The 25,009-nt window shown below is 54.0% G+C and overlaps 2 protein-coding genes and 1 long non-coding RNA gene across 7 annotated transcripts in view; 1 reads left to right on the top strand and 2 right to left on the bottom strand.

The window, feature by feature from the left end:
* Positions 1-313: 313 nt before the first annotated feature.
* Positions 314-4,063, bottom strand: LOC311581191. Its single transcript, XR_014773690.1, has 3 exons — positions 3,703-4,063; positions 1,371-1,554; positions 314-588 (listed from the first exon to the last, which is right to left on the bottom strand). It is a non-coding gene; the product is annotated as an uncharacterized lncRNA (long non-coding RNA).
* On the top strand, positions 2,298-17,492 carry CSRNP1 (cysteine and serine rich nuclear protein 1). Of its 4 annotated transcripts, none has more exons than XM_084753218.1 (5): positions 2,298-2,418; positions 10,604-10,839; positions 13,873-14,132; positions 14,669-14,983; positions 15,399-17,492. In XM_084753218.1, exons 2-5 carry the CDS (start codon positions 10,644-10,646, stop codon positions 16,395-16,397), a joined length of 1,770 nt encoding a protein of 589 aa, XP_084609344.1. In that variant the 5' UTR covers positions 2,298-2,418; positions 10,604-10,643; the 3' UTR covers positions 16,398-17,492. The 4 variants fall into 4 exon arrangements, with proteins under 4 accessions (XP_084609344.1, XP_084609346.1, XP_084609343.1 ...); XM_084753220.1 differs by lacking the exon at positions 2,298-2,418 and adding an exon at positions 2,491-3,130; XM_084753217.1 differs by lacking the exon at positions 2,298-2,418 and adding an exon at positions 3,180-3,470.
* A 4,823-nt stretch (positions 17,493-22,315) lies between these two features.
* TTC21A (tetratricopeptide repeat domain 21A) overlaps positions 22,316-25,009 on the bottom strand; it is a 34,552-nt gene continuing 31,858 nt past the window's right edge. For both annotated transcript variants that reach the window (XM_084754490.1, XM_084754489.1), the window contains 7 exons: positions 24,265-24,415; positions 23,921-24,082; positions 23,616-23,808; positions 23,302-23,526; positions 22,769-22,889; positions 22,581-22,648; positions 22,316-22,498 (listed from right to left, as the gene is read on the bottom strand). In XM_084754490.1, the coding sequence (XP_084610616.1) occupies positions 22,421-22,498; positions 22,581-22,648; positions 22,769-22,889; positions 23,302-23,526; positions 23,616-23,808; positions 23,921-24,082; positions 24,265-24,415 (998 nt within the window). In that variant the 3' untranslated portion in view covers positions 22,316-22,420. The remainder of the gene's footprint in view (positions 22,499-22,580; positions 22,649-22,768; positions 22,890-23,301; positions 23,527-23,615; positions 23,809-23,920; positions 24,083-24,264; positions 24,416-25,009) is intronic.

Here is a 25,009-nt window from a genome sequence, read left to right on the forward strand (position 1 = left end):
AAACAATACAACAACAAACAACAAAAACACAAAAGGATATTATTTAAAGTCAGGCAGTGGCAGCATACGCCTTTAATCCCAGCACTCAAGAGGCAGAGGCAGGCAGATTTTTGAGTTCTAGGCCAGCCTGGTCTACAGATTGAGTTCCAGGACAGCTAGTGCTACACAGAGAAAAGATTTTTTTTTTTTTAAACATAGCTCTGGCTGTTTTGGACTTGCTTGGTAGACCAAGCTAGCCTCAAACTAACAGAGATCTATCTGCCTCTGCCTCCCTGAGTGCTGGGATTAAAGGCGTGCACCACCTCGCCAGGCTGAGAAATCCTGTCTCAAAAAAACAAAAAAACAAAACAAAAACTTGTGATAATTTTAATTTACCTAAATGAGTGGGTGGGTGGGTGGGGAGTCCTTAGATGTTGAAGACTTAGTACTTGCAGGTCTCCTCGAAGTACTCGGGAACTCCCTGAGGATGTGTGGGGTGAACGCACACACAGGCACACATGTTGTATAATGTACATGCGTGTGTATGCCATATTACAGATGAGTGCTCCACACACCCCACGCTGCCTGCCTTGAAACAGACTCTTCATTCTAAAAGGAACAGGAAGAGTTCAGATGAGATCCCCGAGGGAGATGCTTCCCATCACCAGCAACATCTGGGCAACATCTGGTGAGCCGTCCCAGGAAGGGAGATGCTTTTCTACAGAAATACATCACTTATTTGATTATCTCCCCCCCCCCCGCCCCCCAGCCTTTAATCTCCTTCTCCTACTGCTGGCCAGAGTCCCGCACCCATCAGGTTCCCTGCTGTAAGCCCCCACTGCAGACCTCGCCAACTCCCTGCCCTGGTTTCAGCCTCAGTCTGGTTTCCTGGATACTGAGCCTAGCAGGATGCAAACCTAGGTAGCTCCAGAGAACCTCGTTAACTCTAGAATCCAGCCCTGCCCAGCTCCCTCATCAGCATCTTGCAGAATCTGAGGCAAGGAATGCTGCAGCTGGCTGGGCGCTCTGGTCCAACGCTTCCATTTTATGCATTGGAAACGGGAGCTGGAAAAGCAGAACCTTACTTCTAGGTATCATCGGAAGCCTCTTTCTGGGCTGGAGAGGTAGTTCAGTTGGTAGAGTGCTTGCCTAGCATGCACAAAGGCCTGGGTTCTATACCCAGCACCACAGAGGATCTTGAGTGGTGCCGGGCAGTGCCAGGCATGGTGGCGCACACCTTTAATCCCAGCACTTAGGAGGCAGAGGCAGGCTGGATCGCTGGGAGTTCAAGGCCAGCCTGGTCTACAAGTTGAGTCCAGAGAAACCCTGTCTTGGAAACTCCCCCACCCCCGCCAAAAAAAAAAAAAAAAATCTTGAGTGGTGCTACTTGCCTGCAATTCCAGCACTCAGGAGCCCAGAAAACCAGGAAATTCAGTCATCCTCAACTTCATAGAGAGCTTAAGGTCAGCTTGGGATACATGAGACCCAGTCTCCAAAACAAACAATAAACCCATCTGCTGCTGATCACAAGTAGGAAGACTGATAGTGCAAATGAGTGCTTGGGCCACTGCAAACCTGCCGGCACAGGGAGAGACCAGCTGAGTGTCTGATGGGAGGGGATGTGTGGGGCCTGGAGGACAGTCCCGAAACCTGAGTGGAAGTCACTATGTAGCCCTGGCTGGCCTCCAACACAGATCCCCCTCCCTCTGCCTCTTGAGTGCTGGAATTAAAGGTGTGCAATATCACGACAGGCCACTGTTTGGTTTGGTTTGGAGACAAGAGTTTCTTAGTGTAGCCCTGGATGTCCTGGAACTTGCTATGTAGACCAGGCTGGCCTCGAACTCACCGCAATTTGCCTGCCTCTGCCTCCCGAGTGTTGGGATTACAGGCGTGAGCCACCACGACCGGCTCCGTGTTTTGTTCTTAAAATGAGGTTGAACATACGGCTTTCCACGTGCCAGGCAAGTGCCCTACCACTGAGCTACATCTTCCGCTAGCCTGGTAGACTATTTCCGGGACAGCCTCAGCCACACTCGCTGCTTCAATGCACCAAAGCTGTGTGTTGGGTTGGGGATGTCATCTAGCCCCTAGACCCCAGATTACCACCAGATGAACGGCAGGTTGACACCCCCTCTCCGCCTTGTCCTCGGTACATGTACACCCCGGACTGAAGACGGAGGATGGAATCCTCCTACCCCCTCCACCCTAGATGCCATTTAGGCGGGACAGAAAGTCACCTCCCCTCAGTACCCGGGGGGGAGGGGAGAATGGAATCCTGAGGGTTGGGCTAGCCACTGACAGCATTCATCTAGGACAGGCAGAAGAACCCAGAATGCAGCGGGAGCAGGGCTGAGAGGGGGAGGGTCGAGCGTCCACGAAGGCTTCCAGGAGGAGGCGGTACAGTGTGATCCCTCCTTGGCGTAGTTGAGATTGCCTCAGGTGAGCAGAGGCACTCCGTGCGGTGCAGGCAGAATTGGGGGTGCGTGGTGGGGGTGGGGTGAAAACGCTCTAGATACCGGGGCGAACTGGACCTGCCGTGGGCCGACAAGGACTGGAGTGGGCTCCTGAGAGAGTTGCCTGCTAGAACATACTTTCTTCTGCCTAGTAGTACAGAGAGTTGGCCGCCAGCCTAGGGGAGGTCTTGGCGGGAGCAGAGAAGACAGCAGGCCGCTTTAAGTGGCCAGGGTCCGGCGTAGGAGAAACCAGATTCTCTTTTTGTTGTTGTTGTTGTTTTGTTTTAAAGGAGGGATGGGGGTGGGGAAGCCGGTTCCAGCAATCTCTACTTTAAATACTGTTTGGGAGTAGGGGCTTTGGCCAGAGGGCAGAGGTGAAGGCCAAGGCCCTGGGATAACCTTTTCCGCCTTCCCTCCTCTTCCCTGGCTCATCTCCACTCTCGGAGAACTTTCTGCGAGACCTGGGATTGAGAGGTGGGCTGGGAACCCGGGAAGGGTCTTCAGATTGGATTGACAGTAAATTGCCCAGGGCGGGCGGAGACAGGCGGGGAGGAGCTCCCACCGCTAGCTGCCTCAGTCTACCTAGTCTGCTGCTCGGGACTGCTCGGCGTGGAGAGGCGGGCATCTCTCTAGGACCCGGCTCCGCACGAAGCAGAGGATCGCAGGAGCCGAGCGCGGAGCAGCGGCGCCGAGGCCGGGTCAGAGTCCGCTGGGAGGCTCGGGGCGGGGGAGGGGGCGGCGCCTCCGGGGCGGGGCCGCGGGCTGCGGGCTGCGGGGCGGCCTGGCGGGAGGCCCGGCGTGCGTCAGCGCCGTGAGCCCCGGAGTTTTCCACTGACGAGGAGGGCGGAGCTGCGGGCGGGGCCGGGGCTCAGCCAGTCTCTCCCGCCGCCGCCGCCGCCGCCGGACGCGCAGACCTGGGCTGGCTGCACCGACGGCCGCCCGGGCCGAGCGCACTGCGGGTCGCTCGCTGCGCGCGCTGCGACCCTGGGGCTAGGACAGGAGTGGCCGCGGTGTCCTTGGCGAGCCTTGCTAGCTTAGGTGAGTGCCCCGGACCCTGAACGCGGCCGGAAGGGAATTGGGGCAGGGGGCGTCTCGCGTGACTGGCGCTGTCACTACAGTCCTTTTGCTTCTCTCTCTCTCTCGGGTCCCCTGGAAGGGACTCTGGGATCCCGCCGCCCAGCCTGGCTGGAGATGGCGCGCCCGGGGTGGGAGCCCACGGCTGCGATGTGGGGGAGACCAGGCTTCCCCTCCCCCGCTTCGCCGTGGTTACCCCGAGATGCCCAGGTTTCCCCGAAGCCGGGCGCAGGTGGCAGAGTGACGGGGTGCGCGTGCCCGCGGGTGAGTTTCCTTTTGACCTAGTTGCCTGAGAACTTTTCAGAAGTTACTCGCGTGGCCGGGGCAGGTGACATTGGTCGTCTTCCTTCTCGGGCTCCCAGGGGGGAGGGTGCTGGAGCTGCGGCGTGTGCCGGGCGCCCCCGGCAGGCTGGGGTCAGGGAGGGTGTGGAGGGATGAGTGAGGAATGAGTGAGGCTTGGTGAGTCACGGACCCCGGGAGGAAGAGAGGGAGGAGGGGGAGGCGGAGGATTGTGTCGTAGTTCACCTGTCACCGTCACACGCAGAGGCCACTGCCGTGAGTCACGGGGCGCAGCTACACCGGCCACCCGCGGGCACACGTAGGCTCCCTCCCACGCACTTCTACTCCCACTTCTGCACGCCCTTCTTCTCCTTCCTCAGTTTCCCCTCCCCGGGGGCCCTTTCCCCTTCACGTACTGTAGAAATGCCCACACTACAGCAACAGCCACACACTTAGTCACTCTGATTGCCGGTACAGTCACTCCCGGACGTAGCCCACGTCCCTGACACCAGAGACTCCCTCTCTGCGCTGTAACTGCCCACCCAATACCTCTGGCCCAGAGTCTCAGCCCTCAACAGAGTAAGTCAACTCTCCCTGCCCCCAAAGCTTTAGCAGCCCCGCCCACATTTCTCCCGCTGTCATCAAATCCAACCCCCTTTCTCCTCTGCCCTTGTCCTGTCAGTTCACCTGGCCCTGCCCTGTGTGTCCTACGGGTCACACCCTCTCTGGTTGAGGCGCTGAGCCATCTTTTAACTATGCAAATTTAGAATTGTCCGTCCCTACTTACACCCTGGGTGGCTTCCTGTGCCCTCGGGCTAAGTAACATTGGTCCTCTAAGTGCATCTCCACCAGCAGGCGCACTGGCTGGCCTCGCTCCAGCTCCTGTCCCCTGTCTGGAGCTTTGCCTCTTGGGAGGCACCTGCCTTGGCCCCCAATTGTAGCCTTCCTGCGCCGCTTCCCCCCTCCCCAACTCTAACTTGAGAGATGTTGTTTTGTGGGTCCTTTCCCTGTATGCAGTGTCTGCCATAGTGCTTGGAGTCTTTTTGGAAGCTTAGCAAGAATTTGATTGATGAATGACTGAATGAATGAATGAATGAATGAAAGAAAGAAAGAAAGTCAAGAGCTAGCCTAAGGCCGAGGAAGGGGTAACACCTTCAGGTGCAGTTTTTCCAGGGTGGAAGAGCCAAATATTTCATATAGCCAGCAAACATTTGGCGTTAACCCGGTGCAGGGCCCCGGAGGCTGCATGGAAAGAACTGTCCCCTCCCCCCTGATCACTTTCTGAGGCACGGGTGGGGGAGGGGCGTGTCAGTGCTTCCTGTCTGCTGTCTCTTGAGCTGCCCAGCACTTTGTTTCCGTGAGATCCAGAACTGCTTGGAGGTGATTTTTCCCGTAACCCAGGAAGCCCCCGAGGAGGTTCTGGGGTCCTTTGACCCTAGGTGCTGGGGGTGGGGGCGTGACTGATCAAGACCTGGGGTTCTGAGGTCAAAGGACACATTCTTCAGATTCCTGGACAAGGGGGCTGGGGACTGGGGGCTGGGGCACACTGGTGGGCTGAGACATCCCAAAGGCTGCTGCCATCCCTTGCTGCCGGTGTGGAACAGCCTTGCCTGGATTCAGAGTACTAGATAGCTGTGGTCACTAGACTGGGGTGACATTCCGTTCTCGGGGCTGTCAGCGCGCCGGTGTGTGTGTGTGTGTGTGTGTGTGTGTGTGTGTGTGTGTGTGTGTGTGTTGGCAGGAAGGGGGCGGGTCCAGATTCTCAAACTGCTACCATCCGGGAAGGAGCCTGGTTCTCTGATTCTGGGGCCTGCCTCTGGGGTTCCTCAGGGGGTGTGGCGTTTGTGTCCCTGCCAGCTCCTGGGAATGGCGTTTCCTTCCTCCAGGACCCTAGGACCGGGGCTGCTCACTCACCCCGGGAACAGGAGCTCGATTCCTGAGTAGCTACAGCGGCCCCTCCCCCACCCCTGACTCACTGTCTGGCACTTTTCTTGGACTCTTCCGCTATCTCTCATTCCCTTTTTTGACTTGGCCTGCTCTTGTCTTCCTGTCTCTGCCTTTCTTTCAGTCGCTGGGTCCCAGGTGGTACCCTTTCCTCCCTCCCTCTCTTCAGACCCAAGTCAGCCTTTCTGCAACTCTGGCGTGGCCTGCAGCTTTGGATGTTCTTATCTTGGGTACACTTGACTGTGGGTCTCTGTCCGGTCCTCACCCCCCCTCCCGCCCCCCACATCTGTCTGTTTACTCTTGGGGAACCCGGAGCCTCTGAGGTGCATCATCTTCAGTGTTCTTCCTGTCCTCAAAGCCACCTTTGGACAGACTGTGGCTGGGGGATGGGCGTGTGTGTCTCCTCCTTAAATTAGCTCTCAGGGGCAGGAAAAAGCCACACAAGACCCCTGGGCAAAAGGACGGTCTGTGTGGCTGTCCTGCTCGCTTGTCTGGGGCTTCTCTGCCAGGCTGTGGTCATGCAGAGGTGGCCCAGCCTTGTAGGAGGGAGACCGTTATGCTGTGGTTAGATAAGACTGTAGTGAGGGCAATCCAGGGTCTGAGAGAGCCATGGTAGCCAGTCTGGGCCACGGTAACACCACCATAGACTGGATAGCTTAAACAAAAGGCAGTTTTCTTGTTTCAGGTTGTTGGGCATCTGAAATCAAGGCCCCAGCCTCCTGAAGGCCTTCTTCCTGGCTGGACACTGTCTTGTTTCCTTATGACAGAGGGATAGATCCTCTTCTCCCTCCCTCCTTCCCTCCCCCTCCCTCCCTCCCCCTCCCCCTCTCTTGAGACAGGGGTTCTCTGTGTAGCCCTGGCTGTCCTGAACTCACTTTGTAGACCAAGTTGGCCTCGAACTCACAGAGATCTGCCTGCTTCTGAGTCCTGGGATTAAGGGCGTGCACCACCAAGCCCGGCTTGAGACAGGATTTCTCTGTGTAACAGCTCTGGCTGTCCTGTTTTTGTTTTTGTCTTTTGTTTTTTTGAGACAGGGTTTCTCTGTGTAGCCTTGACTATCCTGGACTTGCTTTGTAGACCAGGCTGGCCTCAAACTCACAGCGATCCGCCTGCCTCTGCCTCCCAAGTGCTGGGATTAAAGGTGTGCGCCACCACCGCCTGGCAACTCTGGCTGTCCTGGACTCGCTTTGTAGATCAGGCTGGCCTCGAACTCACATCAGTCCGCCTGCTTCTTGCCTCCTGAGTGCTGGGATTAAAGCTGTGAGCCACCACACCCAACTAAAAAATGTCTTATTTTTAATTTATGTGTATGAATGTTTTGTGTGTAGGTCTGTGTGCTGTGTATATGCCTAGTGCCTTCGAGAGCCAGAAGAGAGTGTCAGACCCCCTGACACTGGAGTTACAGATGGTTGCTGGGGATTGAAGTCCTCGGGACTTCTGGAAGAGCAGCCAGCCACTCATTATCTGTTGCTTTAGGAATCGAGCCCAAAGCCAGGCATGGTGGTGCACACCTTTAATCCCAGCACTCGGGAGCATAGGAAGGTGGATCCCTGAGTTCGAAGCCAGCCTGGTCTACAGAGAAGTTACAGGACAGCCAGGGCTGTTAAACAGACAACTGAGCTATGTCTCTTGCCTTCAGAGGCACAGACATGGTGGCGTACGTCTGTCATCCCAGCACTTGGGAGGTAGACATAGGAGGAGCAGGAATTGAGGCAGTTTTCGGGGGGGGGGGGGCAGGAGACCCTTTCTCAGCCATGATGCCATAATTTCCCAGAGCTCTTGCTCCTGAGGTCGTCGCGTTGGAGATGAAGCTTTAATTTAGGAGTGTTTTTGCCAGGAAGTGTTCTGTCCACAGCAGTGTCCCCGAAGGCAGAAGTGGGGAGCTGTCGGGGTCTTTTGGATATGCCTTTTCGGGGGAGGGGGGTCGTACTCTGTAAATCAGGGTTGCCCTGAAACTCTAGGCAATCCTCCTGCCTCATCTAGGATTGTATAAACGTGAGCTGTGATACTACTCAGCTAAGAAATGCCTTCTGGAAGGATGTAAGGCTGGGCTGTTCCAATCTGTGCAGAGGCCAGGGAGGGTAGCAGGGACGTGGTCATGCGGGGAGCTGCGGAGTGCTGCTGTGCATAAGGACTGCAAGGTGGTGTTTGCGTTTTGTCACTCTGGCTGTGGGCGTATAGAGTGGCCCTGAACAGACATGGGAGGTAGCAGGTCGGAGCAGAGACATGGACCCAGCGGATAAATTAGCTCAGCACGTGTGCTGAGGAGTCACCTCAGGGCTTTGCACAAGCATTCCACCAAGGGAGCTACACACCATCAGGTGACCTACATAGAACACATACAGTACAGGAATGTCACATGTGCAGCTAGAGGAATTTTTAAGCATTTTACACCCCCTGCAAACTACCCCCCAGACTAACCTTGAACCGCTGTCATACAGCTCCCCCAGGAAGCCCCGCACACCTGGCCCCGGTACACACCCATCCTCCTGAAGACTGCTCTGCCCTCTCTAGCCCGCCTGTGGAAAGGGCGGGACAGTTTTGTCCCCGCTGGTTGGTTCTACCTTTTGTCAATCTTGGTCAGTATTTCCTGGTGCTTTCACTGGGCTGTGTCTCCTGAGTCCTAGAGTTTATTTTTCGCATATGCACAAATCACTGACAGAGAACTTGACATGTATTGACTCCTGTAAACCTCCCAGCCCTGTGAGGTTCTATTTTTTTTTAATTTCCCCCTTTTTTTTTTTTTTTTTTTTTAATTTTGAGGCTGATTTCGAACTCTTGATTCTCCTGCTACTGCCTCCGAGCGTTAGGATATCAAGCGTGTGCCACCGTGCCTGGCCTTCGGAACATTGGAGACCTTGCCCAGGATCACCCCGCCAGTAGCCAAGCGGAGGTCCAAATACAGGCGGATACTGGTTAGCCGCCAGGGTGCACCTCCCAAGCCTGTGCCTGGCCTGGAGGTGAACTTCTAGGACTGAGCACTGCCTGGATGTGGGTGCAGGACGAGGAGAGGAGGGAGGAGCTGAAGGTGGCTGCAGGTTTCTGGCTTGAGCAGCTGGGTGGGTGGCAGTGCCTGTTACTAAAAGAACACAGGAAGAGGAACAGATGGCATGAAGGGGGGTGGTGGGCAGCAGAGACAGGGGTTCAATTCGGGGCCTGTGGAATTGTATCTTTCCTGGGGAAGTGGGTCCTTGGTCCTGGGTTCTCAGAGTTGTGTCTTTTGTCTTATGGGCAGCAGTTGGAATTAGAGAGAAAAGGGTGGTGGTGTCCCCGTTGTCCCCCCTCCCCCTCCACCTACCCCCCCCCCCATTCCCTCATGTATTAGGCTGTGGTGGTGACAAGATGTCAGCTTGTGTGTGTCTGTGGTCAGGGTGCATGTGTGTGGTGCCTGGCTCACAAACAAGAGCCCTCATCTCCTGGGAGAGCCTGCAGGTCACCTGGGCTGTCTGTGGTTTGACTCTGGAGGGGGGGGGGCGGGTAACCAAGCCTGAGAAACTGCCCCGGAAACACCTGTGCCATCCTCCTTCCCCCAGGCCTGGGTGGGGGGCTTGCTCGGCCTGGTCGCAAGATTTTCTTGAGCCTTTCCCATGCTTGCCTGGAGGAGATGGCCGTCACTTCATGAGAACTTTCACTGGGGGCATTCAGGGACTTGGCTTGGGACAGGAGAAGGGACCTCAGGAGGGGACTTCAGTGGAGGGAGGACCCACACAGGTTTCTGGTTGGTTTTCCTGTCCCTCTGACTTCCTGTGATGGTGATGGAGGAAGGGGTCCCCAGCTGTGGGGCTTTCAGCACTGAACGAGTGAGTACCACAGGGCTCAAGCCAGCCACACAGCTGAGCGTCCCCAAGTCCTAAAGGGATTGTTATTTGTCCAAGCACTGGGGTTAGGGAAGGAGCTTTCACCCCTGCGGCCTCACTGGTGGGTGATGGCGTCCTATGGGGGTCCAGAGAAGCTACACATGAGCAAAGGAAACACAGGCAGCCAGCGCCTTCTGGGTCAGTTTCACTATTGTGGAGGTTTTTGTTTTGTTTTAAGGAGAATTAACATGAGGGTTAAAACAGGTGACTTTTAAGACCAAAGTCGAGTCTCCTGCCACAGTCCAGCACGGGGACTTTTCTGCTGTGGCGCGGGGGTTTCTGAGGGAAAGTCTAAGCTCCATCCCAGGGAGGGGCGGGCCTCGGGGAAGTCCTTCTGCTGGGAATGGAGCCAATGTCAATCAAAACCAGCGCCTGTTCCCGAGCAAGCGAGTGAGCACGGTCAGCCTGGCCCAGGAGGGAGGACCCGAAGCTGTCAGTGGGTAGGGTGGTGGACCTGTGTGGTCATGGAGGAGTGCTGCCCTTAGAGAGAGAGGCCCTGGAGTCTGCAGACGGCCCGGCTCGCTTGGGCAAGCGCACAAAGACCCAAGTGCCTGTGAGTCATCCACCAGGATTCCTGTGAGGATGAGCCAGGCTAGGCTGGGTTCTGTCAGTCCATCTGTTGGTCTGTCTGCCTTCTGGCCTGTTGGTATGTAGGTATGGGTGTGTGTGGAGTGTGGGTGGTGTGTGTGTGTGTGTGTGTGTGTCAGTGAGGATACATCTGTCTATTTTCCTGAGGCTTGTTATGGGGTTGGGGGCAGGTCTTGAGAGGTCAGAGGCTCCGCGATTTGGATTTGCATGTTAGACTCACTGGGGGGGTGGGGCCGGTGCTGTGTTCTTTGGGACTAGGCACCCTCCTGGGACTCTACCATGAACCTGCACTTCTGGCAGGGCTGGAGGGCCCAGGACAGCGCCTGGGAGATATGGGGGGTGGGGGGGGAGGACGAGCTGGGGGTGGGGAAAGCGTGGCTAGTCTGGGAGCCTACCATTTAACAGTTCTTTTCTTTTCTTTGGTTCCAGGTCGTCTGTCCTCAGCTTTTAGAGCGCCTACATACCCACCATGGCTGGACTGCTGAAGAGGAAATTTGACCAGCTGGAGGAGGACGATCTCAGCTCCTCATCCTCCTGCAGTCTGTCTCTCTCTTCCTCCCCTGGTTCTTCTGTCTACCCTGCCTGGAACTCAGATGAGGAGGGACCCTGTGGTCTGGTGGCCCAGCCTGATCAGGACTCCTGTGGCACCCAGAGTTTCACTTCTCGTGAGTCTTCTGTCCTTGGGACCCCCCCCCCACCCCCAACCTCCACACACCCCCTTCTTCCTGCCCTGAAGGCGAAGTTGGCCTCTTCAGCCCCGGGAGCCCCCTGGGCTATCCTCTTCTAATGACCACCCCATGACCCAGAGACACCTTGAGGGTCAAGCTGTCAGGGATGCTGTCGCTCTTCCGCCGCTGGCCTGTGTCCTCAGTGCACCTTCTCCCTTCCAGGAACCCAGCTGGAGTTCATCCCACAGCTCAGACACGCAGCACGCGGCCTGCTAAGCCACTTCCCTCTGTTCATTGCTTTGTAGCTCTCTTAGAATGTACCCAGAAGGGTTTTTCCTAATTGCTTTCTTTTCTTCTTCTTTTCTTCTTCTCTTCCTCCTCTTCCTCTTTTTTTTTTTTTTTTAATTTGAGAACAGAATCTCATATACCCCAGGTTGTCTTCCAATCACATGGCATCTGCCTCCCTAGTACAGGGATGACGGATGTGTGTGCCCACTACGCTGACTTCCTGGTTATCTTCTTCTTCTTTTTTTTAAAAAAAGATTTATTTATTGATTGTTATGTATACAGTGCTCTGGCTGCATATACACCTATAGGCTGGAAGAGGGCATCGGATCACATTACAGATGGTTGTGAGCCACCATGTGGTTGCTGGGAGTTGAACTCAGGACCTTTGGAAGAGCAGGCTGTGCTCTTAACCACTGAGCCATCTCTCCAGCCCTCTTCTTCTTCTTCTTCTTTTTTTTTTTTTTTTAAGATTTATTTCTTTATTAGTTGTACAGTATTCTGCCTGCATGTGTATCTGCACGCCAGAAGAGGACAGCGGATCTCATTATGGGTGGTTGTGAGCCACCAGGTGGTTGCTGGGAATTGAATTCAGGACCTTTGGAGGAACAGACAGTGTTGTGGGTTTTTTTGTTGTTGTTGTTGTTTGTTTTGCTTTTTGTTTTTAAACATATACATTGCTCTGTCTGCATGTACACCTGCAGGCCAGAAGAGGGCACCAGATCTCACTATAGATGGTTGTGAACCACTATGTGGTTGCTGCGATTTGAACTCATGACCTTTGGAAGAGCAGTCAGTGCTCTTAACCGCTGAGCTATCTCTCCAGCCCTCCTGGTTATCTTTCTTTCTTTTTCTTTCTTTCTTTCTTTTTTTCCGTTTTTCGAGACAGGGTTTCTCTGTGTAGCCTTGGCTGCCCTGGACTCGCTTTGTAGACCAGGCTGGCCTCGAACTCACAGTGATCCTCCTGCCTCTGCCTCCTGAGTGCTGGGATTAATCTTTTAAGCTTCTATAATTTCGATTCCAAACCGAAAGATGGTTGGGTCCTATAAAAAATTATTTCTTTTAATTTTTGAGATTATAATTATATCATTTCCCCTATCCTTTCTTCCTCCAAATCTTCCTGGACACTACTCCCTTCCCTCTTTCAAATTCGTGGTCTCTTCTTTATTAATTATTATTACATTACATTATCATTTCTACTCCAAGAACCTTTTTAGGCAGTTTTCTTCAACAAAGGGAGTTTTTAAAAAATACTTATTATTTATTTATTTACTTTTATGTATGTGAGTGTTCTATCTGCATGTACACCAGGAGAGGGCAGTACAGATGGTTGTGAGCCACAGTGTGATTGTTGGGAATTGAACTCAGGACCTCTGGAAGAGCGGTGCTCTTAACCTCCAAGCCATCTCTCCAGCCCCCCAAAGGGACTATTTTTAAACACTGGGTTATGTCTCCCTATGAAGTTTTAACACCGTGGCTATTCTTTTCACCCTTTCATGTCTCATGGGCATGCCTATGTGTTACACATTAAAGAAAGTATTCTTTTTAAAGCCTAGAATCTAACATTATAAACAGAATAATTTAGGACTTTTCTTCAGGTAGTTGTGTGCAGAACTAGTGTGTTAACTTGAAGTCCCCAGGCACAGTGGCAAACACCTGTAATCCCAGGATTGGGGGAGTGGGGCCGGGAGGGTTAGGGACTCGGGGTCTCCTGCTGTAGAACCAGTCTAGGCCAGCTTGTGATACATGATGGTGTTTCCTTTAATCCCAGTTCTTGAGAGACAGAGCCAGGTAGATCATCATGTTCGAGGCCAGTCAGTGCCACACAGTGAAACCATATCTCACAAAAACATAAACAAGGGCTGGAAGGGTAACACGGTAGTTAGGAACAGACCCAGGTTCAGTCCTTAGCGCCCACCAAAGGCAGCTTCCAGTCTCCTGTAACTCCCAGTATGAGGCGGCTGAAACCTGAACTCCGGGCACCCACATCCCAGGTGGCATTCTCTCTCTCTCTCTCTCTCTCTCTCTCTCTCTCTCTCTCTCTCTCTCACACACACACACACACACACACACACACACACACGTTACGAAGACAGTGCCAGTGAGGTGGCTCAGCAGGTGTGCCAAGCCTGCTGACCTGAGTTCAGTCCCTGTGACCCACGAGGTGGGAGGACCAACCCCCCCCCTACAACTCGTTCTCAGTGTATAAGCAGTTATTTATAAAGAGAAAGACTGCCTGTTGAAGACCACTTAAACTATAAAGGAAAATGGCAGTAACATACATTTAAATGTATGCGTATGAGTGTCTTGCCTGTGTGTATGTCCACAAACCACATGCATGTTATGCCTGACAAGGCCAGAAGAGGGCGCTGGAGCCCCTGGAGCTGGAGGTAGGTTGGTTGTGGGCGCCCGTGTGGGTGCCAGTGCTCTTAATTGCTGAGCCATCTCCCTAGTTCTTTGATATATATTTAAACACAGGATGATACTGCTTTTTATTACATGGCAAGATCTCTTAGCAAATGAGTAAGAATTACAGAAAACTATACAAAGGATCTATAAATACGTGGGAACACTGGCAGGATGCTCTGGTAGCTGACACCAAGCCAGTTCTGAGTTGGGTGTAGTCTTGGGTTTCTGCTTTTACATTCAAACCCAGGGTGGGTGGGCAGGGTGAGAGGGTACGCGTCTCCCTAGAGACTACGCTGAATCTCAGGACTCACCCTGCCCGTTTCTTGTCCCTTTCAGCCCCATCCATCCTGAAGCGGGCTCCTCGGGCGCGTCCCGGTCGCGTGGCCTTTGATGGCATCACTGTCTACTACTTTCCACGGTGCCAGGGATTCACCAGTGTGCCCAGCCGCGGCGGCTGTACCTTGGGCATGGCTCCTCGCCACAGCGCCTGCCGCCTTTTCTCCTTAGCCGAGTTCACACAGGAGCAGGCCCGGGCTCGGCGTGAAAAGCTCCGTCAACGGGTTAAGGAGGAGAAACTAGAGGCGCTGAGGTGGAAGGTACGGAGGCCTGCGGTGCTGGTTTGCACACGCACAGGGAGACAGGCCTGTGCTGGCGTCCGGGGACGCATGATGCAGAGAGGCCTCCGTGGCCGGGGCCACAGCTTAGGCAGGTAGAGTGCTTGCTAGTGTGGAGGAGGCCCTGCCGCCTTTCACCGGCACCACAGAAGCCGCCACCTTAGTGCACGCCTGTCCCCGAGCTTAGGTGGGGAAAGCACAGGAAGTTTTAAAATCCTCCTCAGCTCCATATCGAGTCTGAAGCCAAGGCCCTTTCTCAAAAGAAAAGTAGGCAGCTTCAGACGAGGGTAGGGCCTGGGACATAGTGCCTGAATCTTTTTAGCCATGGGGGGAGGTGGGTCTGACATAGCCAGTATATGCATCTAGTTAGAGAAGGGATTTTCTGTCTGACGTAAGGCGACATGACTAAGATGTTTGTAGGTGCTCTGGGTGGGTTTCCCTGCCTCCACATATGGTGTCCCACATTCTGGGGGAGCTAAAGATCTGTTCTCTCTCACACTCTTCTCCTGTCCCCGTAGCTTTCAGTGGCTGGAGTTCCAGAGACGGCGGCAGGCCTGCCCCTCACAGCGGACGCCATCGACGATGCCTCTGTAGAGGAGGACTTGGCAGCGGCCGTGGCAGGTGGCCGCCTGGAGGAAGTGAATTTCCTACAGCCTCACCTGCCTCGGCAACGGCGGGCCCTGCTTCGGGCTTCCGGTGTACGAAGGATCGATCGAGAGGAGAAGCGGGAGCTGCAGGCGCTGCGCCAGTCCCGGGAGGATTGCGGCTGTCGCTGTGATGGAGTCTGTGACCCTGAGACCTGCAGCTGCAGCCTAGCTGGCATCAAGTGCCAGGTGGGTGGCTGGGTTGGGTAGGATCAGGGAGTATGCCTGTTAAAGGCTCAAGGTCTCTGGGTTTAATCCCAGCACTCTGTGAGACAGAGGCAGGCCTGTCTCTACAAGGTCAAGACCAGCCAAGGGTACATAGTAAGACTGTCTCTAGAAAACAAAACAAACTAGGTGGCAGCTGCAACAGTGGCACACACCTTTACATCGGGAGGCAGAGGCTGGTAGGTCTCTGAGTTCCAAGCCAGCCTGGTCTACAGAGTGAGTTCCAGGACAGCCAGGGCTACACAGAGGAACCCTGTCTCAAAACCAATACCAAAATAAAAAGCAAAGCCTGCCGGATTTGGTGGGATGTGGAGCTGAGCCTGCTCGCTCCTTGCACTCCCAAAGCCCTCACTCACGTGTGCATTGTCTTTCTCTGCAGATGGATCACACATCGTTCCCCTGTGGCTGCTGTAGCCAGGGCTGTGAGAACCCCAATGGCCGAGTGGAGTTCAATCAGGCCAGAGTTCAGACACACTTCATCCACACGCTCACCCGCCTGCAGATGGAGCAGGGCGCCGAGAGCTTGGGGGACCTGGAGTCCCCTGTCCAGGACAGTCCTGTTGATCAAACCCTGCCTTCCCCTTTTCCACTGGCTAAGTCCCCTGTGAGCAGTGAGCTGGGAGAAAACAGCTGTAGCAGCGACATGACAGACTCTTCCTCGTCCTCATCCTCATCCTCGTCTTCGTCCTCCTCCGCCGCCAGTAGTGAGTCTCCAGACCACCTTGCCCACCCTAGCCTGCCAGGTCCCAGCGTCCAGTCTGGTGTGGATGAAGACAGCCTAGTACAGATCCTGAATTTCAGTGACTCGGACCTCGGTGTCGAGGAGGATGAGGAGGAGCCAGGAAGGGGTGTGGGCAACTTGGATAACCTCAGCTGCTTCCATCTGTCTGACATCTTCGGTACCGGTGACCCCAGTAGCCTGGCCAGCTGGACTCACAGCCAGTCTGGCTCAAGCCTTGCACCTGGCATCCTGGATGAGAATGCCAACCTGGACGCCAGCTGCTTCCTAAATAGCGGACTTGGAGGGTTGAGAGAAGGCAGCCTCCCTGGCAGTTCCGGGTCCCCTGAGGTGGAGGCTGTCCAGAGCGGCTCCTTGGACCTCAGTTTATCCTCCTGTGACTCCTTTGAGCTGCTCCAGGCTCTGCCAGATTACAGCCTGGGACCTCACTATACATCCCGAAGGGTATCCGGCAGCCTGGACAGCCTTGAGGCCTTCCACCCTCTGCCCAGCTTCTCTCCACCAAGGGATGCCAGCACTTGCTTCTTGGAGTCCCTCGTGGGCCTGTCGGAGCCCGTTACTGATGTCCTGGCTCCCCTCCTGGAGAGCCAGTTTGAGGACACTGCCCTGGCATCTTTGATGGAGCCTGTCCCAGTATAAGGACTGGGGTGACTTTTTCCTGCCTCCCTCAGAACCCTGTAGCTCCTTTTGGTGTGATTTTGGGGTCCCCCAAGGTCTATTATGTAACAGTCTCCCATGGCCTAATCTTGGCTGCGGGTGCTCTATTTTTACATTAACACTCTGAATTTATTTATTTAAAAAAAATTTTTTCCCCCCTGTACTGAAGAAAGGGTGGGAAGGGGTATCCCTCTCTCAAGATCTGGTCTCTTTATATCCAGAGGTCTTCCACCTCTCACTGTGTGCCCGGAGGAGGGAGGGCGGGGCTGTCCTGGAGCCCCACATACACTTTCTGTACTGTAGAATGCTCCTTGGTCCAGAGACAGTGGCAGAGCTGAGCAGGGCCTTATGGCCTCCTGCGAACCATGGGAGCTAGATCTTCTGGACTGTGAAGATGTAATTTATTTCCGTAATTTATTTGGGGACTGAGACAGCAGTGGTTGAGCCGCTCTGGCAGGTGGGCAGTGTTGGGGCCAAGTCCCTTCTGTGTATGCTGCCATTCTGGGCTTTGCAGGGGGGTGGGTTTGAACCTGTGATCTCCTATGTCAGCAGCCCGGCTTCCGAGCTGAGCAGGCAGAGGGTGTGCTTGACCAGCCGTGACCAAAACCCTCTCTGCCCAGCTGCCCTACGTGCCCTCTGTCCGGTTCCCTTTCCTCAAGGCCATGGGTTATAAAGCCCCTCCTGTAGGGTGGGGAGCCAGAGGCCCCAAGAGGAGCAGCAGGTTTGCCTCAGGACATGAAGTGCACCCCAGGTCACTTGTCTCAGGGCCTTCTGGGCACTGAATCCATCCTGGCCTACCACATGCCCCCAGGCTGGTTGGCAAGGGGCTGGCTCTTGGGGGCTTTTATGCCTTCCATTAGCTGGTGTTGGATTTTTGTATGCATTTTTATATTGTCTCTAAGTGTCAGGACTATAATTTATTCATTTCTGTGTGTGTGCGTGTGTGCACGCGCGCGTGCCAAGAATCTCAGGCTCTGGGCCCTGCCTCCTTGCCCAGGAGGCCTTGCCAGCCTGTGTGCTTGTGGGAACACATTGTACCTGAACTGACAGGTACCAATAAAGACGCTCTGTTTTTAAGTGTGGTCTCCTTGGTGGGGTGTGGAGCGTTGGTACACCCCCGGGAAGCAGCGGGGAGGGGCACTGCAGTGTAGAGTGGACAGAAGCTGTGATGAGGCAGGAGGGACAGCACATTGGGCTTCCTTCCAGGCGGGCCAGTCAGCCTGTAGGCAGAGAGCCAGCTGAGAGCTTGGCTGAGCAAACGGAACAGTTTTCCCTCTGGATTAACCCTTTCCTCATCCACATTACCACCTGGGAGGCTGGAGCTGCCTGCTTGGGCTGGGGGAGCTCCACCCTCCTTTGCATACAGACTGGGTCCAGGAAGGGCAGGGCCCTAAGATGTGGCTAGTGGAGGCCTGGCCTGGTGACAGGGCTGCTCAGCAGCTGTAGTCCCTGGGGACTTGAGCTCCCTCAGGAAGTGGTGTCTCTACCAGCCAGACCTGTCAGACCTGTCCCAAGGCAGCCACAGTAGGCCTTGGGTCAGAGGTGCTGCAGCAGTGCTGTCTCTTGCCATCTGCCCACCCCCACCCCCATTCTGGTGAGCCCCAGTCTGGAGCCTGAATGACAGTGATTTGCACAAAGCCCTCCAGGGAATGGCCTCAGGAGAGACCCTATGCTTTACCCAGAGGAGTGAAGACAGTCCCAGCTCCCACTACCTAGTGAGGCCATGTCCAGGTCACCCATCTAGAGCCTGGCTTTCTCCAATCCTGTGCAGACGATTGCTGCTCCTCCCAAACCTGCTTGGTTCATGGGTGGGCAGCATCTTGAATCCTGGGTCATGTGTGTCTAAGCCAGTGTACATACTTTGACATCCATCCTGCTTTCACACTTGTCCGTGTCTTTTGCTTTTGACAGTCCTGGATGTGACCTCAAGGCAACATCAGTGACCTGAGGGGCTGAGGGCTCAGAGCACTGCCTGCAGTGGCACCACATCCACCTGTGGCTGCCTTAGTTTATTATGACTTCTCAGGGTTGAGTGCCCAGATTGCTCTAGCGTGCAACATCTGTGTGTCTTTCAAAGGGTTCTGAGAGTCTTCTCTAGTAATCCAGGGCAGCTGGTGGCAGCCTCAGCACCACTACAGGCTCCCTCACAGACCCAGTCCCTGATCAGACGGAGGCTTTGCTAACTCCCATTTGGGCCATAGAGTCAGTCCTGGGCAGCTTTGCTGAGATGAGTGAAGACAGACAAAACATGAACAACACACTACCTCTTTACAGCAGAGCTCTCCCAAAACACAGACCTACCTCTTACACCTGTCCCAGCAAAAGTAAGATGTAATAGGAAAAGGAACTTGATGTCCCCATAGGAAAGAGCAGGAGCCTGGGGGAAGCATTCTAGACCTGTGCATTTGAGATGGGATCAGTGGTGTGTTACAGAAGGGACCGGCTGGGGCTGGAGCTACGTAGGAGTACCAGCTGGACATACGTAAGGCCCTGGGTTCTAGCCTCAGCCCTGGAAGAGAGGTAGGAAGCAAGACTTGTAGTTTGGTTTGGTTTTTTTGAGACAGGGTTTCTCTGTGTAGCCTTGGTTGGTCTGGACTCTTTGTAGACCAGGCTGGCCTTGGCCTCGAACTCACAGAGATCCGCCTGCCTCTGCCTTCCAAGTGCTGGGATTAAAGGTGTGTGCCACCATGCCTGGTACAGCTCAAGTTCTTTCTACAACTTTCTTGTTGGGTAGCTGAGTGTGACCTCCCGCCTCTACCACCTTCCAAGTGTTGGGATTATAGGATGTTACACACACGCGCACACGCCCGTGCACTTACAAATGCCCCTTTTTGGGGGATTATTATGTATACAGTATTCTGTCTGCAAGTGTGCCAGCACATCAGAAGAGGGCATCAGATCTCATTATAGATGGTTGTGAGCCCCTGTGTGGTTGCTGGGAATTGAACCCAGGAGCTTTGGAAGAACAGCCAGTGCTCTTAAGCTCTGAGCCATCTCTCCAGCCCACACACACCCCTCTAGAGACAAAGTCTCATGCAGCCCAAGCTGTACTTGCTTTGTTGTGGAGGATGACCTAACACTCCCAATCCTCCTGCCTCCACTTCCCAAGGGATAGTGTGCAATTGCCACTACGATGGCTTCTTGAAAACTACGTCTATATTCTACCTATACTCGGTTGCTCATTTTGCTGGGCTGTGGTGGCGCACGCCTTTAATCCCAGCACTCGGGAGGCAGAGGCAGGCGGATCACTGTGAGTTCAAGGCCATCCTGGTCTACAAAGTGAGTCCAGGACAGCCAAGGCTACACAGAGAAACCCTGTCTTGATAAACCAAACCAAACCAAACCAACACCACCAACAACAAAATAAAGCTGGGCGTGGTGGCGTACCCCTTTAATCCCAGCACTCAGGAGGCAGAGGCAGGCGGATTGCTGGGAGTTCGAGGCCGGCCTGGTCTACAAAATGAGTCCAGGACAGCCAAGGCTACACAGAGAAACCCTGTCTCAAAAAACCATAAAAAACCAAAACCAAAACAAAAAATAAAAATAAAAATAGAAAGAAAGAAAAAAGGAAAAAAAAGGAAAGTTGCTTATTTTGAGACTGCTTTCTTTATTCATTAATTTAGCCGTTATTACATGTTTATTCCGTGTGTTCACATGAGTTTACACATGCCACTATTCATGTGTGGCAGTCAGAGGAGTTGATTCTTCCACCAATGTGGGACCCGGGGATCCAGCTCAGGCCACCATGAGTTGGGACAGGAACCTTCGCCTGCTGCGCTGTTCTGTTTTGAGACCACATCTGGCTGTGTGGCCCTTGCTGGCCTGTGATTCACTGTGCAAACCAGGCTTTGCAACCGTCTTTCCTCTGCCCCCAAGCACTCGAATTGTAGGTGTGTAGGATTATATCACGCCTGCCTGTAGTTTTCTTTAAATAGAATAATATATCCATGCACTTAGAGGTGAGACCCATCCTTTTCAACAGCGCCCAGGAATTCCTAAATGGGTTGCGCTATTATATAGACATGAATAAGGGGTGAAAGGTGTGCTTTAGGGGTACAGCATGTACCCCTCATTTCAATCCTAGAACCAGAAATATTTTCTAGATACTAGTGTCAAAGCCATGACAATGATTTGGGAAATGAGGTCCTTTTCCTTTTTGAGAATTGGTCTCATGTAACCCAAGACAGCCTGAGTGAGACATTGTTAAAATGACCTTGACCTGATGATCTTACTGCCTACGTTCCAAAGTGCTGGGATTCCAGGAGTGTCACCACCAAAGCTGGTTTATGCGGTGCCAGGCGTCAAGCCCAGGGCTTCATGCACGGTAGGCAGGTCGGGGCTCCGCCAACTGAGTCAACACCCTTTTCCCAGGCCTAGTCTAGTGTCTTGCTGAAGTGCGGGGCACTGAGACATAGAAGGGGCAAGCACTTGGGAAGGGCCCATGGTAAGAACTTAGGCCTCTGGGTACCCAGTGCAGAGTCCATCGCTTGAGGCTGGACTGACCTGCAGTTCCATCCTGAGAAACAGAAAGTGTTGGGTTGGGAACTCAGCAAAGGTGAGCTCTCCTTACCAGTTAAAATGATCACTAGCCACCTGGATAGGGAGGGACCACTCTGTCTGCCCCTTAGGCATCAGATGAGACCCTGGGAGGTGAGCTGGTTAGCCAATGTATTTTATGAAAGCCAAAATGTGGTGCTTGTAGGGCACTGGGCTTAGTGCTAATCTGGCTTGTCCCAAGTGGGTGACATCCTAGCTGGGCGGTGGTGGCACACACCTTTAATCCCAGCACTCGGGAGGCAGAGGCAGGTGGATCACTGTGAGTTCCAGGCCAGCCTGGTCTACAAAGTGAGTCCAGGACAGCCAAGGCTACACACAGAAACCCTGTCTCAAAAAACAAAAACTAAAAACAAAAAACAAGACAAAACAAAAATTCCAAAAAAATAAACCAAGTGGGTGAGGTCCAGCTTGGGGGAGGTGCATAGGGACAGAATGTGTGAACAGAGAAGGACAATGGGCCTTAGAAATCTGTTGTGTGGGCTGGAGAGATGGTTCAGAGGTTAAGAGCACTGACTGCTCTTCCAGTCCTGAGGTCCTGAGTTTAATTCCCAGCAACCACATGGTGGCTCACAGCCATCTGTAATGTGATCTGATGCCCTCTTCTGGCCTGCAGGTGTACATGTGAGCAGAGCACTATATACATAATAAATAATAAAATTTTAAAAAAGCAATCTGTTGTGTTCTTGCACAGCACCTTAGCTTGTGCCCTTCTGTGGCTGGTCCTCCTGAGCTCACTGCCAGGGCAGACTCAGCAGGGCATTGTGGCGGGGAGGGCAGTTGCTTTTCTACTTCCAAGATGCAGGGGACAAGATTAGGGTAGGGGAGATTTTGAAATAGCTATAGGTGCTTTCCTAGACATCACTGTACTAAGAAATCTCAGCCGGGTGTGGTGGCACATGCCCTTAATCCCAGCACTGGGGAGGCAGAGGCAGTCGGATTACCAGCCTGGTCTACGAAGCAAGTGTAAGACAGCCAAGGCTACACAGAGAAACCTTGTCTCGGGGAAAAAACAAAACAAAACACCCCCCCAAAAACCAAAACAAACAAACAACAACAACAACAACAAAAAACAAAAAACAACAACAACAACAACCCCAAACAAACCAAAAAACCAAAAACCAAAAACAAAACAAAACACTTCTTTGTTTGGTTTCTTCAAGAGTCTGGAACAAATGTAGGGTTCAGGAGAAAGGGCCCAGGAAGCCCCAGCACCAACTAAACTAGCTGTCTTCCTTCCCCAGGCAAAATTACTTCTTAGGTCTTAAGAACACAAAGCTTCCAGGCACTCTCAGGCCAGATGAGGCCTGAATCCAAATAACAACAGACAATACAGAAATGGAGAGAAATCGTCATTTTCCCAATTCTTTCTCCACTGAATCCCGTTCTGCTCTCCCATGAGTGTCTATAGATTGATGGCTTCTACCGGACCGAGCCCTCTCCAGCCACAGCTAGGGCTTCAAGGAGCCTTGGGCTTTCTCCAAAATTTCCTCTCTGATCTTGGGGTAGTTGGGGTGCTCCTCCAGGACCTGGTACAGAGGTAGATCAGGTGCATGAAGTCAGCCAGGATGCCCGGCCACTGTGCCCTCCCAACCCGTGTTGGTGACTTACCCTGTGACAGACTTCGATGGCGTCTACAAATTTCTTGTCTTTCAGGTAGTTGAAAGCCAGTTTGAAACCTGTCCAGGGGTAAGGAGGACACTTTGGTGACTGGGGAGCCCTCCGACTCCCTCAGGATGCAGGAGCTGGCTTCTAGGACCGGGGACAGGAGCCCCTGTGTACCCTGGCCTGTTCCTTACCGATGGCAGGGTTGGCCTGGTGACTGTACTCCCAGGCCAGCTCATAGTTGGTCGCCGCATCCTTGTAGGACTGCTCCTTCTCCATGACGAAGCCCATGTACTCATAGGCCCTGCAGCACGACTGCAGAGAAAGCCAGGCAAGGCCTGTGCTCAGCAACAGCCACCATGGCCCTCAGGGTGGGGCTGGGAGGGGTGACAGGGTGGCAGTGAGTGGCATTAGGCCCAAGTACGTAGGGACCACCAAGAATACCCTCAGCTTCTTGAGGGTTTACTGTGTAGCCACCCCTGACTCAAGAGCTGGCATAACCCTACCAACACTCTGCATGTCCCCTGAGCCCACCCGCCCCTCTCACCTCTCTCACGCGTTCTGCGCCCGTTTCGCCCTGGCTAAGCCTGACCCCACAAGCTTGCTTCTTCCTTGGCCTGTGGCTCCTGGTTCCAGTCCTGCTTTGTCACCTACTTGTCCCTCTGGGGCACACCTCTTCCCACCCTGCTTGCATGCCCCGTTTTCTTCCCAGGCCAGCAACCCTTGCCTTGTTGTACTGCAGACAGCGGCGCAGCAGCTCCAAGGCCAAGTCGAATTTGCCGCCTTGGCAGTAGATGTCGGCCAGGAGAAGCCAGCTCTTTTCCAGGTCTTCGGCCTCATCCAGCACCCACGGGACTTTGGCCAGGCGCTTCAGCTGTGTGCGGGCCTTGGGGACTTGTTTCAGTAGCATGTATGCTTGCGCCATGGCCAGAAGTGCAGGGGTGCTCTCCTTCTGCACGGTGGGACGCAGACATTGGGGCATTGTGGCAGGCACCCCCGTCTTGACCCTTGCCCACCAGGACCTATCCCTATCCCTTGCACCTCAGCCTGGGCCATTTCAATGAAGGCGCCCAGAGCCACCTCGACGTTCGCCTTCTCCCTGGTGGCCAGCAGGCAGAGGTTCTGCAGCAGCCGCAGCTGGGTCTGCGCCGACTCCGAGTGCGGGTGAAATTCCCGTAGCAGCTTCTCTGCAGTGCGTACCCCGTGCTGCTGGGATTCTTTCCGGCTGGCAGAGCTGTGGACATAAGACTTGTGCTGACAGCCCGCTAGAGTGGCACTCACCTGGCCTCCGCCCCCAATCCAAAGCCCCCTCCCAAGCCCCCCAACCCGCCCCTTAGTCCTCTTACTTGCTGTCACCCGCCAGGCTCTCAAAAGCTTCACCACCTAGAATCTCATTGTCAGGGTTCAGACATATCTGTACCATGAGGAAGGTGGCATTCTGGCCCCAAGTGCTGTCCTTTCGGGCTTTGTTCAGCAACCTCAAGGCTTCATTGGGCTGGCCAATGTGCCTGCAATGAGTGAAAGGAACACCGGGAGCCGGCGAGAGGAACTGTCAGGCCACGGAACACTGTTGGCTCAAGGCTGCCTGGCTGGCTATCTGGTTTGAGGGCTCCTGGTCCTGGAGGCTGCTCTCCGTCTCCCCTCTCCTGAGCAAGAGCCTAGCTATCTGGTAGGGAGGCCTCTTACTCACCAGCAATAAACGCCTTGGCAGTAGTTAAACCCTGGCTCCAAAGGCACCCGGCTAGACACCTTCTTGGCCAGTTCCAGGAAAGCAGGAGCCTCTTCAAGCTTGCCGCTTCGGCGTAGCAGGTCAATCAATTTATTCAAGACCAGAAAATTGTCTAAAATAAGAGAGCAGAAGTCTCCAGCACGCAGTGGCCAATAATTGCATAAGGCTGGTATGATAGGGTCTGATGGGGGAGGAGGAAGCAGTGTAGGGTCTGATGGGGGAGGAGGAAGCGCTGGAGCTTGAGGAGGCCCCGGGAGGCACTAGCTGTTTAGGCTGAGCAGAGACATTCTATATGCAAGAGAGAGTAAATTATACAGTGCTTAAAATAGTGACAGCAGGGGCTGGGGACATGTTCCGGTCAGTAAGGTACTTGCTGTACAAACAGAGGACTTGAGCGCAACCCCCCCCCCCCCCGCCCAGCACCCCTCTAAAAAGCAAGGTGTGGCTGTGAGCGTGGCCATGTGTCTCTGAACCCCAGACTTCAGAGGGTACAGATAAGGGAAGATTTCTGCGGCTTGCTGGCTGTCCACCAAATTCAGGTTCAGGATGTCTCGGGGGAACAGGATGGAGGAGGTAGAACAGGATGGTCCAATGTCGTCTGTTCCCTGACCTCGAGGTACACTCTCTCTGTCTATGTCTCTCTGTGTGTGTGTCTCTGTGTGTCTCCCCCACACACAGAGTGACAGGAGCAGCCAGCTAACTGTGT

Source organism: Acomys minous (assembly GCF_964271855.1).
Source record: "Acomys minous genome assembly, chromosome: 13".
Lineage (NCBI taxonomy): Eukaryota > Metazoa > Chordata > Mammalia > Rodentia > Muridae > Acomys > Acomys minous.

Coding starts and splice junctions, on each gene's coding strand:
- CSRNP1 (XM_084753218.1), top strand. CDS start 10,644: ATGGCTGGACTGCTGAAGAGGAAATTTGACCAGCTGGAGGAGGACGAT. Junction 10,840..13,872: donor CACCCAGAGTTTCACTTCTC/GTGAGTCTTCTG, acceptor TGTCCCTTTCAG/CCCCATCCATCCTGAAGCGG. Junction 14,984..15,398: donor TAGCTGGCATCAAGTGCCAG/GTGGGTGGCTGG, acceptor CTTTCTCTGCAG/ATGGATCACACATCGTTCCC.